Below are 18823 nucleotides of genomic sequence, written 5' to 3'. Positions count from 1 at the left end.
CATCAAGTGAATAACTGTAATAATATTACCTAGATCTTCCATACATTCTTCCCCCGCTCCACATTCCACTCCTCTCTGTGCTCAAAGGAGCCCCTGGGAGGGCAGCAGTCAGACTTCTATTCACTCCCACTGGCACCGAGCATGTGTCCCATAACATGCCCCCCTGTGGAACAGGCCCCCTCTGTGGAACAGGCCCCCCCTGTGGAACAGGCCCCCCCTGTGGAGCAGGCCCCAGCTCAGCAGCACAGAAATGCCCAAAGAAAGATGATCTTTGCCCCAGGTGCTTAAAGACACCAGCTGAAAATACAACAATGCTCCCACGTTCTAAGAGAAATGGATTAAAAGAGTGTTGGAACTCAAAGGAAGAAGTCAGAAGCGTCTGCCTAGAGTAGCGGGGAAGCCGTCAGAGAGGTGCATTGAGCTGGTACTTTTTTCTTTTCTCTTTTTAGAGAGAGGGAGAGAGAGACAGGAACATGGAGTTGTTCTTATATGTGCCCTGACCAGGGATGGAGCTGGGGTTTGAGCCTGAGTTGACCAGGACGTGCAGGGAAAAAGAACACTTCAGGAGAAGAGACAACATGTTCTGAAGCACAGAGGTACGAAAATCCCGACGTATCACTGCTGGTGGGAAGGTAAACTGGTTCAGCCACTATAGAAAACAGAACGGAGGTTCCTCAAAAAATAAAAAGAGAACTACCACGTGGCCCAGCAATTCCAGTTCTGCCCACATATCCAAAATAAACATAGGACTTTAAAGAGATCTATGCACTCCCAAGTTCACTGCATTATTCACAACAGCCAAGACGTGGAAACAAAGTGTCCGTCAATGGATAAAAATATATAAGGAGGCTGTAATATGTACACACACCTACACAATGGAGTATTAGTCGACCATAAGAAAGAAGGCAAATCCTGCCATTTGCAATAACATGGATGGACCTTGAGGGTATCATGCTAAGTCAGACAAAGACAAAAATTGCTTATTACTTATACATGGAATCTAAAAAAGCCAAATTCATGGAAAGGGAGTAAAAGGGTGGTTACCTGAGGCTGGGGGAACCAGGGATATATTGCTTTAGGGTACTAACTTGCAAACTACTAGTAAGGCCTAGAGACTGAATGACTGCATAGTGATTATAGACAATAATACTGCATTATAAACAGGAAAGTTGCTAAGAGACTAAATCTTCATTGTTCCCAACACACACACACACACACACACACACAGTGTGATGTTATAAAGGTGTCTGCTAACACTTCAGTGGCAATGTTATTCCAAACATAAATGTATCAACACAGTGCACACCTTAAACTTGCAAGATGTATATCAATTACAACTCAATAAAAATAATTTGTAAAAGAATCCTGACTTATTCAAGAGTGGTGAAAAGGAACGCACAAGGGTTGAGAGAGGGAAAAGCAGACAGAGAAGGTCTGGGAGAGGCTACACACAAAACCCATCTAAGCTCCTAGGACGCAGCATCAGCAGTGAAGAAGAATAAGGGCCAATGGAAAATATTTCTCCTTGGGGACTGGGGTGGAGGTGTCTCGCCCCCTCACTTCCACACAGTGTCTCTTTCCAAGCTGATAAAACTGACAAATTCTCATTGTTCAGCTTCTCTCTTCTACCCCACTGGAGAGGAGCCAACCCACTTCTCCTGTCCTTCCCAACAGTTTTCTTCCAGGAAAGACTAGGGCTCTGGTTTCAACTCTCACTACCCGAACTGAGAGAATACCCAGTCGCTCCCTGAGTCTCAGATTCCCTTTTTATAGGAGGAAAGGACCGGACGACATGAACTACAAAATTCAGGGACTCCATAAGCTGAATGTAAAAAATATCACATTTTCATTTTAACAATCACAAAAAGGGAAGAGAATCAGTAACAGAAGTATTTAAAATAACCTCACACAACTATACAGAAAACCAAATCTAGCTAATAAGGGATGGCTGGGAGAGTGTAATTAGTTGCACAAGTAAAAACTTCTTGGTCTCAGTTTTCTCATCTTCCAAATAAAGTAACAAACTGACCACTCCAATTTGGTGTGAGCCTTCAATGAGAAAACATATAAGGTCTACAGCCATACCACCCCGAACGCGCCCGATCTAGCCTGATCTCAGAAGCTAAGCAGGGTCGGGCCTGGTTAGTACTTGGATGGGAGAAAACATATACAAAAATGGCTCTCTGAACACCTAGTATGCAACAGGTCAAAGCAAATGTTGATTCAATCTAATCTGATGTCTCTTTCCCATCCAAGTACTGACCAGGCCCGATCCTGCTTAGCTTCCGAGATCAGGCTAGATCGGGCGCGTTCGGGGTGGTATGGCCGTAGACTTGATATATCTTGATTGAATTTGTAAGTGCAGCATCCTTTGTATCAGTTAACAAAAGATATGCAAATATACTGACACTGCATAAACTTTCAAAAATGAAAATTTATAATTGTCATTTTGGAAAAACTGAAGGCTTGTGGTTCTGAAGAAAAACAACTATTATACAATAAATCTACTAATTGCTGCTTCTGTAGAGATCTAAAAGAAAATGTTCCTCTCTGCTACCCCCAGGGGAAAGGGGTTTTGCCTTTGATTTTCAAAGCATATCTGATTTCTTCTAGCCATTACAGAGTCAAATAATAAAGATGGGTTTAGATACAACAGTGAAGTAAAGGAGTAACAACTCTTCCTACTTCAGTTCTGCACTTAAACCAATAGACCCAAATCCTTTGAAATTTGATCATCAATGCAATTATGCATTGAACTGCTGTAAATTAACAGACCGTCATCTGGGAAACATAAAACAAACCTTGTGACAATGTGCTTCTAATTGCATGGGAGATCAGGATGTTAGTGATATTTTATATTCTGCTTCATCGCCCACTAAGCAGCATATATTTTCATAATAATGCTTTTTCCAAGTAGAAACAACTCAAGGAATCATAACTCAATTTCCAAGATGAAGAAGAAACCAAAGGGAAAAAATATACAACTGAAACAATGCTTCTAGTATTTGGATGAGAGGTGGGAGGGGCAGGAGAGAGAAAGAAAAGGGCCAAGATAAATCTAAATGACTGCTCTGAAATTGTTCTTCAGGTTCAAACAGCAAGCTACACTCATCTAAACTTCTCTGGTTTAACGATTCAGGCACCTCTAAACATGATAATAAAAAACGCCTGCCTGCCCTGTGCAGAAATCTGGGCTGGGCAAAGGGGTAGGTTATAGACCTCTGCAGAGAAATCCTGCTTGTGTTAACTATGTTTGGCTCACAAAGCACAAAACCCAAAGAGCACTCGTATGCCCGTCCACCAACAGCTTAGTATCTTTATAAAGATGGAGTTAAAGGTTACGGTTACAAATGTCACACATGGGCTCTGGTACAGAGAATAGGCTCCTGTTCACACTCACACAGACACCCGTCTTTGTTCTCTGTTCAGCCGGAATGGAAATCTGTGGAAAGGCTGCCCCCTTGTGTTCCTCTGGGTGCAGCTGTAGCCCTGGCTAGAGATGCAACAAGCGGCTGCATAAGCCTTTTAGCAATCTGACTGGCATGATGGCTTCAGAGAACAGACTTAGCCACTCAATCTCTGCCCAGAAATCAAGGCCAGTGTGAGTGATGATCACCGCTTGTGCTCTCAGAGAACATGGCACTGCCTCAGTACTGGTTTAAGGATGAGAAAGCTGTCTGAACCTCTTTCGAGGCACAGCCATGTGCAGCTTGTCCTTGAGCTTTTTGAAAGCTCCTGGCTGTGAGAAGACATTGCTTAAAGGGGTGGAGTGCCTCTATGTCCAATGGCTTTCTGAATGTCACCTAGAGCAATCCACAGATAGAAGGGCAGACAGACAAGACACTGACAACAGCAAAGCAATTAAAGGTGATAGAAAAACCCAAGTCTCAGGAGGTGAACAGGTTCCTAGAAAACCAACCAAGAAAAAGGGCAAGGCCACAGAGATCACCGGATCAAACCTTACTTTATAATGATAAACATTCAGGTCTGGAAGTTGCCATGAAAGTGGCCAACGTGTCAGAGGCCTCCACTGGGAAACGCAGTGCTGCTTCTCAACAAGAGGCTGCCTCATTAGCTGGTTTGGAATCAAAACTGTGAAGGGCCTAAAATTAACTTGAAAGATTAAATTAAAGTAGCCAGTGTGGGAATCTAACCATGTGGGTAGTAGAGAACCAAACATACTAAGTGCTAAAGACATGTGAGAGAATGATTAGGCTACAAAATTAAGCAAAGGCTTATCTTTTCAGAGTAAACAATAGTTTACTACATGTAAAAAATAATGCATCCTGAGAAAGGAAGGCTTATCAAACACAGTGATATCCCCTCCTCCCTGCCCCATCTCTGTCCACCCCCAAATCTCAAGTAAAAATGTCCAAAGAAAGGTAAAAATTAGGGTAAGGCTATATTAACACAGGAAAAGGTCTCATCCAAATGCCAAAAACTTTGAAATATGGAACTAGATAAAAAGTCACCCAGGCATACTAGAATTAATTTATGCCACCAAAACAGTGGTTGGTCTCCCCGGAAGTCAAAAGAAGAGATTGTGGACCTCACAAATACCCCAGAGTAAGAAGGCCAAGGGCAAAAGATCCTGCAGCAGAGCTAACTTTGGCTGCTGCTCTGACTTAATCTGAGACAGCCAGGCCTGAGGTCCACAGCAAAGGACCCTGTATGAAAATGGGAAGGGCTTCTCCCTAGAAGAGATTAGCACTGGACTAATTTTAATTGTTTGCAATGACTTGGTCCTGACAAAGTTAGGGAACCAGGACAACACAGTGCTGGGTTTAATTAAGCCCAGTCCTTTCCTAACTCCTTTCACTAAAAATGGCTCAGTACAGTAAAAAATGTAGATTCCTCCCAAATGAACTTACAAATTCAAACAAATAAAACTGTATCCTACTATGGGAACACTTGTATTTGTATAAATGCATGCGTGGATATAAGGCGTAGGAATATCCACTATACTGGGAACACCTAGAGTAATTACCCCTAGTTTTCCCTATATTGTTGAGCTTTATAGTAAAAGTGATTATGACTTACTTCTGCAAATAAAATTAAATCTGTTAATATAGATATTTAATGTACTAGAATGAGATAAAATGACATCAAGTTAATATGGAGGAATAAATGTCCAAGAACAGTAAAAAATTGAGATGAATGGCAATAAAAACTAGATTAAAAAATGAGTTACTTGAATTATCAAAACCAATCAATATAGATTGGTAAAAACATCAGAATAGCAAATAGAGCCCAGAAAGAGACTACAGTATTTACAGAAATTCCACCACCACAAAGTGGCCGGAAAACGTGAGGGTGGGGAAAAGGAACCCGAGCATTCAGCTTCCAGTTACCCTCGCCCATGCTGTAGAAGAGCTTTGCTGAATGAGCACAGGAGATTCATGTAACATAAAACATTTCAAAGAACACTGCAAAACAGAGCACAGGTGCCACAGTGCGGGATAGAGAATAAGAGAATTAGAGAGAAGAGACCAGTGAAGCTTACGTTTCAACAAAGCGCACCTTGGAGAACACTGTACAAAATCACAATGGGGGCATCTGGGCCCTGTCTTCCCTTGGGAGTACCCTTATCCCAAAAGATAAGAAAGGGGTTTCAAGTGACTCCTGGGGACAATTTTGGCCTTAGGAAGTCTAGGACAAAGCTCTCTTCTTTTTTTTAGCAAGAGAGCGCGAGAGAGACACGGACAGACAGGAAGGGAGAGAGATGAGAAGCACCAATTCTCCGTTGCATCACCTTAGTTGTTCAGCTGAGCCAGTGACCCCTTGCTCAAGCCAGTGGCCATGGGGTTATATTTGTGATCCCATGCTCAAGCTAGTGACCCCGTGCTCATGGTGGAGCCCACACTCAAGCCAGGGACTTTGGGGTTTCAAACCTGGGTTCTAAGCATCCCAGGCCGATCCTTTATCCACTGCACCACTGCCTGGTAGGCAAAACTCTCCTCTTGAGCGGAGCAAAGATAAGGAGAATGAGCTGAGACTCAGAATACCTCTGCTTCTCTTGACATCCAAAGCCTTGCCTTTTCCAGCCCAGGATGTACCCAGGTGATTGCAAGAACGCCTGGGACACACCGAGGGGAGGAAGAAGCAATTAGTTTCAACATATGGCGTGAGCTAAACAAACAATTTCCAGTGGTAACATCACCTTGGCTCTGGGGTCCTGGACAATGTTATCACACTAAAATGTCACTGTCCTGATAGCCTTTAATGAGAAATGTTCAGACTCAAAGGATTTTTGCTCTCATGAAACTCCAGAATATTTATAATTAAAACCAAATGTGTTCACCTCTAAAAAAAAGTTTCCATCTTTCCAACTTCCTTTTGTACCTGAAGATATTTTAAACTTTGAAACAATAAATGATAAACAATGACAGCTCTATTTATGTGCTCTCCCAACCCAAGCTCAGTGATCTTATTAACTGATTTATTCATTGCACCGACATTCACTGAACACCCAAGAGATTGTCACCATAATTGATGAAAAGCAAGACTCACAAGGTAAAATGTATTTATCTCATTTGCAAGAAATAAGATAGTCACTCTTAAGTATATATTATAGTTCTTTTTTAACCTTTGATTTCATTATTATAATCAATATTAGTATTAGTCTCCATGCAAACAAGTTGGATAATCAATCTGAAATGAATGATTATCTATGAGAACATGAGGTAACAAAATCAACATCAGGAACAGTAAAAAGAACCTGAAGGGATAACTGGTAACACTAACAATTGACAACCAGGAGTAGTTGGTTTCATGGCTGTTAAAAATAAAAAAAATTTGTGTGTGTGTGTGTGACAGAGATAGAGGAGTATCAGAGAGAGGGACAGATAGGGACAGACAGACAAGAAGGGAGAGAGATGAGAAGCATCAATTCTTCGTTGTGGCTCCTTAGTTGTTCATTGATTGCTTTCTCATATGTGCCTTGACTGGGGGTAGGGAGTGGGCCTAAAGCAGAGCAAGTGACCCCTTGCTCAAGCCAGCGACCTAGGGCTCAAGCCAGTGACCTAGGGCTTCAAGCCAGTGACCTTTGGGCTCAAGCCAGTGACCATGGGGTCATGTCCATGATCCCATGCTCAAGCTGGCGACTCTACACTCAAGCTGGCGACCTCGCGTTTTGAAACTGGGTCCTCTGCATCCCAGTCCAACACTGTAGCCACTGCATCACTGCCTGGTCAGGCTAAAGTTAAATTTTTTAAGGACCAAAATATTCTCGTGCCATTTAAACTGTTCCACAAAATAAAAAACCATAAAAACGGTTCCCTGATCTGTTGCTTCATGAAACTAGTATAATGCTGACACCTAAACTCCACAAATATAAAATAAATATATATCCAAAAAAATACAGATCCAGTAAACTTACAAAGATTTTATGTAAAAAACTATCAACAAATTGAACCATTGCTCTATTAACATATTGAAATACACTCACCTAATAGTTTATTTCAGGAAGACAAAACTGGTTTGATATTAGAAAATGTGTTAAAATGATTCACACAGTAAGTGGGTCAAAAGAGAAAAACGTGTTACCTAAAAGATGTGGAAAAGACCACTGAATGAAGCTCAACAGCTATACACATTTTAAAAATTAATCTATAAAACAGAAACAGGAGAATACTTTATTTTTATTATAAAGATTGCACAGATCAAATCTCAGGGTAACACACTGTAATGCACATAGGAATTCCTACAACGTGAGGAAGGAGACACCATTATTGTGGCATCATAGCCCAAGAGTTTTAGCAAAAGCACTTAAGCAAAAGATATGAATACTGAAAGGAGAGATCATGCCTAAGAAAAGAATATGCAGGTTACAACAGTGATTTTCTTTTCTTTTTCTTTTTTTTAAAGACCTCAGAGGAGCTGAAATTCTTATTTTTTTTAAATTTATTTTTATTCAATTTTAGAGAGGAGAGAGAGAGACAGAGAGGGAGAAGAGGGGAGGAGCAGGAAGCATCAACTCCCATATGTGCCTTGACCAGGCAAGCCCAGGGTTTCGAACCGGCGACCTCAGCATTTCCAGGTTGACGCTTTATCCACTGCACCACCACAGGTCAGGCCACAACAGTGATTTTCAATTGCCAGTCCACAAAAGTTAATCACCCTATTATTGACCATATTTTTATAAGCAATATAAAATTAAAAAAAAAATAAAACATGTAACTCTTAGATATCAGAGGAATAAAATCAGTATCATGTGTAAAATAAAAAGTCTTAAAGTCAGTTGAGCCTGACCAGGTGGTGGCGCAGTGATAAGAGCATTGGACTGGGAAACAGAGGACTCCGGTTCAAAACCCTGAGGTCACCAGCTTGGCTGTTGGGTAGCTGGCTTGAGCATGGGATCATAGATGTGACCCCATGGTTGCTGCTTTGAGTCCAAAGGTCACTGGCTTGAGCAAGGAGTCACTGGCTCGGCTGCAGTCAAGGCACATATGAGAAAGCAATCAATGAACTAAGGTGCCACAACAAAGAACGGATGCTTCTCATCACTCTCCCTTCCTGCCTGTCTGTCCTTATCTGTCCTTCTCTCTGTCTCTGTCACACACAAAAAAAGTCAATTGAAATTAAGTCAATGTTAAGAAGAGACTAGTATGGCTAATAGTTATTTACTGATTAAAATAAATTCTTACTGGAAATGTTGGTAATAATAAAAAATTCACTAGCAAGTGAATTTGAAGTATTACAAAAGTACCATAAGGCTTAAGAATCACAAACTGTTGAGATTTCCCTTTAAATAAATCAAATCTGCTGGTCAAGCCTCTCAAGGCTCCTGACTCCTCAGTTACCCCCTTGACTAAGAAAACACACACACATTCATTCAAACCACACTGACTTCCTAGCAACCCAGCAACCCAGCAACTCACCATGGGCAGAAATAAAACCAGTTCAGAAAAAGGCTTGGTAGTATTTATTATTTTCCTCATGCTATAAAAAGAGGAATATCATATTTCCCCTTAAAATATGCCCCTGAAATTTTAAAGATTTAACCATATGGAAGAAATCTGAAAGGGTCTAAGAAAAGGCTAAAGATTTGGAATCCTAATTCAATTTCCCCTCACAATTTAACAGGAATCTGTAGCAAACATTTACTTTTAGAGATATTCTTGGGAAGGAAGTGAACAAAAGGCTATTGTTTGTTAAACATGTGAGGTCTCTCCTGTCCCATATATACCAACTTTTCAAACATCAGGTTGGAATTAAATAATTTTAAACTTTAAATTAACTGTTTCCAGACCATAAAATCTATTCCACACCTACCCAGTCAGTATAATTCTCCAAGTGAGTTATAGCTGAGTTCAAAAGTGAAATCTGCATTTTTTAAGTGCCAATATTAAAGAACTTTCCTTCAGACCCTGACATCCACACTGACTTGTTCAAGAACACCATAAAATGTTTTCATTTCCTCCTCCAACAGAATTTTTCATCTGCATTTGATAAATCTGACGCTGTACCGTTTCTGATGGAAAGCATATGGGTATCAGTCACATCGTTCCCTACTATATACTTTCCTATTAAATAGGAATTACAACTTTTTCCTTATGCTAATAAGACTAAAAAGAATAAAATTTGCAGGCCTGCCATGATCACTATAAACATCACTATGTCTTAATTTGTAATCTGTGTCCTACCACAGGCCTATTAACATATAAAAGAAAACAAAAAATTATCTACAATTAGTGGTATGGTTGTTTTAACACGTCTATAAATTCTTTGACATGTCTCCCATCAAAAGGTGGAGTTAGTTCCTTCCCTTTGGATATAGGCCAGTCTTCATGACTTACTTCTGTCTAATAAAGAAAACATGACAGAAGTGAGGCTGAAGGCTTTGGCCACTGGGTCATAAAAGCTGATAAAGTTTCCTCCTTTCTCCTCCTACTGGGATGCTCACCTGCAGAACGCAGTCACCAGGCTGTGAGGAAGCCAAGCAGCCATATTGAAAGGCCACAAGTTCCAGCCTCAGTTCTACTCTCAACCAATGTCCCAACAGACAACAAGTATGAACCACCAGACATGTAAGTAAAAAGAGGCACTGTGGCCCTGGCCAGGTTGCTCCATGAAAGCACATCATCCCAGGGTGCCAAGATCGTGGGTTTGACCCCCCAGTCAGGGCATATACGAGAAGCAATGAATGAGTACACAGCTAAATGAAACTAAGTGGAGCAACAAGTTGATGCTTTATCTCTCTCTCTCTGTCAATGCCCGCCCCCACCCCCCACCCCCCACGCTTTCCTCCCTCTCTCAAATCAATGGCTTTCTCTCGGGCTGTTTGCTTTTCACATATTAATGAACCAGAATCCCTGGCCTTTTCCTCTGTCCTGCCTTAAAGTAACTCCTAGCTTTAAAGAGTTGCTTTTATTAAACATCTGGTTTATGAAACTGCTGCTACTGCTATATACGCTCCAGTTCTTAATCAATGAACAAGTGAAATGTGCCTAAAAAGGTAATTCTGACTCTAAGGCTGGTAACTAGTTCCAGATGTTTTGATGGAGCCATTTAAATGGGTTACCAACCCAACCAAGTAACCAATTAAAAGTTTACTGTTCCTTCTAATGAACACTAGGAAGGGAAACACCTTAATTACTGAAATAAGATTGTCCTCCAAGAAACATAAGCCTTAATAGTTCCCAATTATTTAGAATCAAAAGAGTCTTAGTCATCTAGACTGACTTATATGAGCAGGAATTCTTTTGCTAACAAACAAAAGGGACCCCAGCTTAGAGCATTCACAGACTATTTAAGCAGTACTATTTTTTTTAAAGAACTGCCATAATTCACAGAAAGTTTTGACCTACATGCTGATCACTCAAATGCACTAAATGAAAGTCTAAGCAAACCATAAAAAAGAAGCCAACTAAAAAAGAGAACAGTCATTTCCTTCAAGTTCACTAAGCTTGTGACATGTCAGGTAGCTCCTCGGAGGAGATACACACAACACGCAGCACCGCCCTACCGAGCACATTTCCTGGAGGCACTTCCTCTAGATCTTGCAGTTCTCGTCCCATTAGAAGATACAGGTGCTCCAGAGTGCAGCACGCCATGTGGGGGACCGGGGGCACATCATCAAGAGGAGCTGAGAAGCCTAATGGCACCTGGGAAAAGAAAAATGATTGCAGGTAAGTTAGAAAGAATTACATGAAAACACTAGTTAATATCTATAAAGCTATTTTCATTCATAAGATGTAGTGCAATCACAGTTCATATAAATCTGAAACATGCAAATCTGATATGTTATATAAAAATAAGTCTCACTTTATGAATAAAATCTGATAGAGTGAAACCCCTCATATCTTTAAAAATAGTCAAGAATCTCAAATAACCATAAGTTTTATGGCTCAGGTAATATAAATTCTGTTGTAACACCATATAAGCTAATAAACAAAAATCCCCATATATAACCCCTCGCTGCCATTTATGTGAACGCTGTCACACACCATTCTGGTGATGACTGTACTATTATTTCAACTCTCATTATTACTATTATCATTTCAAAATCTTTTAATCTTATACTGTCCTTCAAGAATTCAACAACAGCAGTGCTAGAGCTCAGGAACACATGAAAATGATTAACTGTAACATGTAAATATGCTACGAGGATAACAGCTTTAGCAGTTCCCCTTACATCACATTTATTCTTGTGGAAATATGTCTTGAATTATTCAAGTTTTGTCAAGCATTATTTAAAAAAAAAGAATTAGTCAATATCTTGAAGAATAGTCAAGATACTGTCTTGAATTATTCAATGACTTCCATATACAGCTGGTACCCTGAAAGCATTTTAGTCACCAGCTGATCTTTGGCACCTACAGGCCCAATGCACTGGGAGAGCGCTGTGGAGAGAACGTTAGAATGTAACATACACAGAGATAACCAACTTCACAAACACAGTGAGTGACAAAAAAAGCAATACAGCAAATAACCTCATTGCAGCTCAGAGGAGAGAGACGCTATTGTATTAGGTTAAACTTGGAAACTTGGTAAAAATGATGGCCTTTCAGGCATGTGCTACATTTAAATGTACATGTTCTGATCAGTGACAACTTTGCAGGGTAGCTCTATAGATAGGATGGAAAGAAGTGTTATAAGATTAAATAGGAAGAAACAGAATAACTCACAGACAATATGAACATTCACTTAAACTACAGATGAATTATAATTAGTAAGAAAGTTTAGCAAGGTCACTACACACAAGATCAATATACAAAAGTTAACTATGTCTACAGATCAACAATAGAATATACATATTTTAAAATACTAACTTTTAGACTAGCAACAAAATATTGGCTAGGAATAATAAGTCTAATAAACATGATTAAAAATCTTTATGAAAAAAATAATAAAACTTCAATGAAAAACATTTAAAATAACCTAAATAAGACAGATACACCAAACACACTGCAAAATGTTGATTCATGACCAACAGGGACTGATTTAAAGCTATACCAATCAGGTCTCAGCAAGGCTTTTCATGGAACCTGACAAATACAGGCTGTCTTACTGCTTTTTGCTAATCCTGCCTGGCTCCCTGGACCGCTAGCATCCTCGTCCTCCTATGACCTACATTATTTAATTGCTATGTGTACAGGTTACTAATGTTCAGAAGTGTTCCGCGATAGCTCAAGCTTGCGGTTTCCTTGTTGGCCTCTGGCTCAGGCATATTTGGCGGATCAGGACAACACTCTAACCAACTAAGTTACCTGGCCAGAGTGGCTCAGGTGTATATGAATGCTAGCTGTTCACCTCCTTAGAGACCCCTGTGATCAGTTCCTGGGCTATGCCTGCCATGCCATGCAACTGGTCACTAGTGGCCCATGCCACCAAGATTTTGGATCTCCCTATTTCTTGAAGATCTGTCATTGTCCTGGCTCTAACATGACATCTGTTCTTACCAGTTCTTTCTTCTAGCCTTGAAAAGAAAAGCCTTATAATTACTAAGGCCTGAAAATTTGGTATACCTACTAGTTTAGTTTCTTAAATGTTACTGAGACAGGTTTCCCATGTATTACTAAGGAAACACAAGAGGAGAAATCATCCAAATATGCCTTTTTAGAGACAAAATAAATCTACCAGTAAGGTAATCAACAATCTCATCAGTCTGAAAAGTATCAAAACCTTAAAAACAATACACTAATATTTTATTACCAATTCTTACCCGCTGTAAAAACTCAAGAGGACTGTATTTGGGCCCCAAGACAAAAATTTTTTTCCCTCTTCGGGCCACACCACTGAACACCCGCGCAAACGCAATGAAAGTCTCTTGGCTGCTTTCCTCCTGTGGCACAGGTTTCGGGGTCATGCTCTCCACCTGCTGCTCATCACCTGCCAGATACAAATGGAGAGTGAATGCCAAGGACACTGTCTCCTCTCTGGGAACTGCCTGGAAACTGGGTGTGACATATATTTAGCCAAGTTTCAGGGAAGAAACACTAAGAATAAAAACATATTGATAAATGCTACAATTAAAACTAGAAGTTCAAGAGCTAAGGAATGAGTGTCCCAAATTAAGCAAAAGAAATATACTGCACCAAAGCCTGTTGAGCTGTACCTCTCCGCTCTTCGCCATCTGGACTTGTTGCAAGGGCGCTCCCGTCTGAGGGGGGCTCGGTGGGGGCCTGGCCCTGTGCTGCCGCGAGCTTCTCTGCGTGCCTTTGTCTTGCACGCTCACGCCTCTGTGCAATTTCTTCTTGAGTGAGAGGTCTACAGGATATCACAAATATGTCAACACCTGGCAACATAAGCATCTCTCAGTGGCTCAAACAGGAAAGCAGCATATATTTATGTGACTGGTAAAGACAACTGGCCCCAGGTCCCTTCCAGGCAGAAGGTTCCTCCAAGTTCTCTCCCCAGCTGTAGCAACAGGAAAGAAGGCCTGTCGGGCTTTCTCTGAGAATGCTGTGTCCCCAGCTATTCTCAGCTCAGGACCTGCCAGGGATGAGCCCGCACCCCACACACAGCCTGGCACACAGCATGGACATCTCGGATGCCCGTCCTCCCACCAGACGTCCACCACTGCCCGCCCCGACTTCCCCTCTCCTTACCGTGGCTTATTCTGAGGCAAAGCCTTAGCATCAACTGCAAACATTTTGGAAACGAAGATAATAACTGGAGCAGTATCTTCACTTCCACATTTCATAAAGGCTAAACAAATAGAAAGTAAACATGTATTTTTCCCCTCATTTAAAAATCCAGATTTTTCTGGGAAACAATTAAGATGCTTTGACTATGGTATCATCTAAATGTGGAAGCAGCGTATTTCTTTTTACAACTACAATAAAAATTCCACTTAGAAAACTATAAAATCACTGGAAAAGTAGAGTGAGAACAAGTAGAACTGGCAAGAAGAAAGGAAATTAAAATTCACAGTGGGAGGAGGGCTGGGGAACTCCTACCCAGAACTGGACTGAAACGAGAAAATGGGTTAACCACCCACCACAAGCCCTAATAAGTGTTTCCCTCCACCCAGTTTAGAATTGAGGAATGTTACCAAAGGTCAACAGTCAACAAGGAAGCTTGTTGATAGACTACATAAAAATCAATAATTTTTCCAATCCCCAAATTAACAAGTTAGAAAATAGACAAAAATGCATTATCATGACAGTAATGAAAAATCCTAGAAATAAATTAAGGTTATTATAAACATGCCAATTCCTCTAAGTATACAATTGTACACAATTGTATGAAGTTTTATTTCACAACTCAAATATTATACAATTTCACAGCACATACTGACATTTTTCTTAGCCTATCTAGAGATATTAAATTGGTTAGTAATTTCTTAAAAATTTACTTACTGATTTTAGAGCAAGAGAGACAGAAACATCAATCTATGTCTGTGTGTGCCCTGACCAGGGATCGAACTAGCGACCTCTGAGTATTGGGATGACACTCTAACCAACTAAGCTACCTAGGCAGGGCAAAATTGGTTAGCAATGTTTTTAAAAAATCACTCCATGTCAAACATTGTACTGTATACTTAAGTTAAAGATGACCAGTAAAATTCAAACAAACAAACAAAAATTCCAGAAGTCAGAATTAAACATGCACCAGAAGTCATGCCTGGGGTGCTCTGAAAGGCTCTGAGGAACAGAGTGACACGTGTGACCTTACAGTGTAACAGGCTCACTGCCACAGGGCGACAGAGTGCTGACCGGAAGCAGGAGCAGGAGCAGGAGCAGGAGTGGGGACGCCAGCTGGAAAGCTACTGCAATAACAGGTCAGAGAGCACGGGTGCCTGGCCCGGGGAGGCAGAAGAGGAAACTCTGGGAAGTAGCTGAACTCTGGGTGTACTTGAAAGGAAGAATCATCAGGATTTGCAGGTGAACTGAATGCAGGGGTGTGAGATAAACATAGGAGCCATGGATGACCCCAAGGCTTTCAGACTGAGCCAATGAAAGGATGGAAGTCTCTATAACTGAGACAGGAATAACCAGGAGAAACACACATTGGGATAAGATAAGAAGCCCAGTTTGGAATGTAAGTTTGCAATGCGGCTTAGCTAAGTAAGTAGAGAGAGGACATGTGTAGCTGGACATACGAGTGTGGAGTTCAGGAAATAGATTAGCACTGGAGACACAGATGTGGGAATTACGAGCATATTGTTGTCACACAAAGCCTTGAAACTGAATGAGATTGCAGGAATCTCATTCAGTGAATGCATCTAGAAAACAGATGCAGACCAAAGACTGAGCCTTGCTTGAAGGCATCCCATATTTAACCAGTCAGAAAGATGGAGAGTAACAAGAAAAAGAGATTAAAAATAAGAAGACAGAGACAGGAGAAAAGCAGAAGCATGTGGAAGCCTAGAAGTCAAGGGAAGAAAGTGTTTTGAGGAAGGAGTGACAACTATGTCAAATGTCAATGACAGATCTAATCAGATGGTTTAACGAAGGGGAGTCGTTAGTGACCACGGGAAAAGCAGAGAAGTGGTTTGGGGAATGGAGGTTGCAAATTCAACCGAATGGGAGAAAAAGAAGTGGACACAGTGAATGCACACAGATTAAGTTCACGGGGCCTTACAGAGCCTGGAAAGGGAGGCGCCCTTCCCATGGGGTGCAATATATAGGATGACTGTGGAACAGCACAGCCCTGGGAACCATGCTTCCACAGTCCGGAGGGTAATGTGGCAGCTCAGGACACCGTCCTGGCTGTTTAGGAAAATGGAATAAAGCATCGTCATGAGATTATGAAATGATAATGCAGGAGGAAGGAGTCTCTGAGCCTCTGGTCCTCCATCCCACCGGCAGAGAAAAATGGCTAGAGCAAAAACTGAAACCTTGGGGGGAAATGCAATTGTTTACTTGTGGAAGTGGCCATTTGGCAAATTGGCATTTGGCAAACTGTTCTACAGTAGCCTTGACCTAGGACAATCAAAATGAGCGAGCATACCGTGTTCATCTTTACCTCACCTGCTTTCAGTGCCTGGGTTTCCCGTGGAAGAGAGTCAAACGTTTGTGATCCTGCGCACATCAGTTTCTCCACTCTCTCGGATGTTATATCGAGGGGACTAGGAAGTTTCTGACACACCATAGCTGAAATCTGTTGTTAAGGACTCATAAACTTGAATGAGAGTACTCCACCAAGGGACAGATTCACAACAGCCACTAAATTTATGTCTCTACAGCAAATGCCTGGGCTGCAAGGCAACATGACTATATATGCGTCACATCTCAAAATATGGATGCAGTTCCAGAGAGCTCATGGACTCTCCCTAAAGCCCAGAAAGGGTTCTTATGATAGATATTCTAACATACTGATGACCCAAAGAACAAGTTAGGACAAGAGAGCCTAGTTAGTAGCTCAGGTACCTGTGCCTTGAAATCCTAAAATTTTTTTGTATGCTTTCAGATTATATAAATTTCTATAAAATCACCATCATCCACCAGCAATGATACAAGAAATCCCCCTAGCAGAGCCAGTGTCACCACAGGAGCAGGTATCCATCAGCGCTCTGGGTTGAAACAACACAGCTGGTTCACTCCCAGTGCACCCCTGCCCTGCACATGGGTACTGTCTGGCACATGCAGGTCAATGAAAAGAGTTTAAATTCATCTATAAAATTACTTCAGTTAATGTAATCCATTTAAAATTAAGTCTTTTTGGAATCATTAACACGATGGAAAATATCAAAACACTAAAGAAAAATAGTACTGAATACAGCAGTGATCTAACATAAACCTCTCAGTTCTCTACTTATATGTAAATCTTAGTCAAGTAAAAAAGTTCCTATTGTTACAGATTACTACAAAAAATCTTAGAAGAGCCCTGGCCGGTTGGCTCAGCGGTAGAGCATTAGCCTGGCGTGCGGGGGACCCGGGTTCGATTCCCGGCCAGGGCACATAGGAGAAGCGCCCATTTGCTTCTCCACCCTCCACCCCCTCCTTCCTCTCCGTCTCTCTCTTCCCCTCCCGCAGCAAAGGCTCCATTGGGGCAAAGATGGCCCGGGCGCTGGGGATGGCTCCTTGGCCTCTGCCCCAGGCACTAGAGTGGCTCTGGTCCCAGCAGAGCGACGCCCCGGAGGGGCAGAGCATCACCCCCTGGTGGGCAAAGCTTTGCCCCTGGTGGGCGTGCCGGGTGGATCCCAGTCGGGCGCATGTGGGAGTCTGTCTGACTGTCTCTCCCCGTTTCCAGCTTCAGAAAAATACAAAAAAAAAAAAAAAAATCTTAGAAGAGCATTCATTTAAACTAGTATCAGTATAAATATGTATACTAATTAGTATTAGTATGATAATTTTTAAAGTATTAAATACAGGTTCATAGTAGAACACTTAAAAAAACAACAGAAGACTTACTTTGGATTGGAATGCATTATTCCCAGAGGATTTCTTGGTTGACAATAACTTGTTTTCTTTTCCTGTTTTGTCAAAACTATGACTTCATTAAAAACCATTAAAATAAAGGATACCAAGAACAGCATGAGAGATGGGCAGCCACTGACTGCAAATGGCACTGATCTGGACTTTAGGGTCTGAATGTCGTGCCTCCCGGGCTCCGATCTTTAATCCTAAAGAAGTCACTATTTTATCAATTTTTTCTTTGTCCCTAAAATAAACATACATGGGGAGGGTGGGTGGAGGAAGAGAAGGTCACACACAAATATGAAGGAGCTGTGAGGAAAAGAAACTCAACATTTGACACATTTATTCCTAATGTACTTTTTCTATAAAAAACTAAAAATGATTGGAAGAGGTTCCTGCCACACTATAGGACTGTTCAATCTCCACTCTTATAACTTTATTTATTTGTACTTTTAAAATTAATTTATGTTTATTTGGATGATATGGTTTGCCAAGCCATACAGGTTTTAAGTTTATAACTCAATATAACACCATCTGCACCGCACATCGTGCACTCCCTGACCCAAGCGAAGTCTCCCTCCATCCCCATCCCTCCTTGTCCTCCACCCGGTCCCCTCACCTTCCCCCCTTTGACAGCAGTCCAAGAGTTTTCCACTCTCATACTTCTACATAAACCTCTAACACTTCTCCTGAGGCACCACTCCACAATCTCCTTAAACAAGCTATGTCAGCTGGTGAAGTAGTTTTATAAACACATGCTAAAAATGCATTAATCCAACTCTGGAATAAGCTAGGAACTAAACTTACTAAAGCAAACTTTCTTTCCAACTCGTATCAAGGGAGCTGTTGCCCAGGTTCCCCATTAATGATCCTAGACACCAAGCACTTTGCCTACTGCTATTATTATTTTATGTATTTTCAACTGGGTTTGAAAAAATGAAGGTCCAATGTATTCTCTCCATCCTTTTATCTCTTCACCTCAGCACACTATGAAATACTTCTGTACTGTCCCTTCT

General features: G+C 41.2%; 1 protein-coding gene across 1 annotated transcript in view; it reads right to left on the bottom strand.

The window, feature by feature from the left end:
* The window catches only part of LOC136384397 (elongation factor-like GTPase 1), a 93519-nt gene that overhangs the window by 58307 nt on the left and 16389 nt on the right, over positions 1-18823 (bottom strand). Inside the window, exons 10-15 of the mRNA XM_066354535.1 lie at positions 17915-18051; positions 16419-16541; positions 14052-14151; positions 13559-13710; positions 13166-13332; positions 10967-11105 (exon numbers count right to left, since the gene is read on the bottom strand). Coding sequence (XP_066210632.1) covers positions 10967-11105; positions 13166-13332; positions 13559-13710; positions 14052-14151; positions 16419-16541; positions 17915-18051 — 818 coding nt within the window. The remainder of the gene's footprint in view (positions 1-10966; positions 11106-13165; positions 13333-13558; positions 13711-14051; positions 14152-16418; positions 16542-17914; positions 18052-18823) is intronic.

This window comes from Saccopteryx leptura, chromosome 13 (genome assembly GCF_036850995.1).
Source record: "Saccopteryx leptura isolate mSacLep1 chromosome 13, mSacLep1_pri_phased_curated, whole genome shotgun sequence".
In the NCBI taxonomy this organism is placed as follows: Eukaryota; Metazoa; Chordata; class Mammalia; order Chiroptera; family Emballonuridae; genus Saccopteryx; species Saccopteryx leptura.
This window is presented reverse-complemented; position numbering and strand designations above follow the sequence as displayed.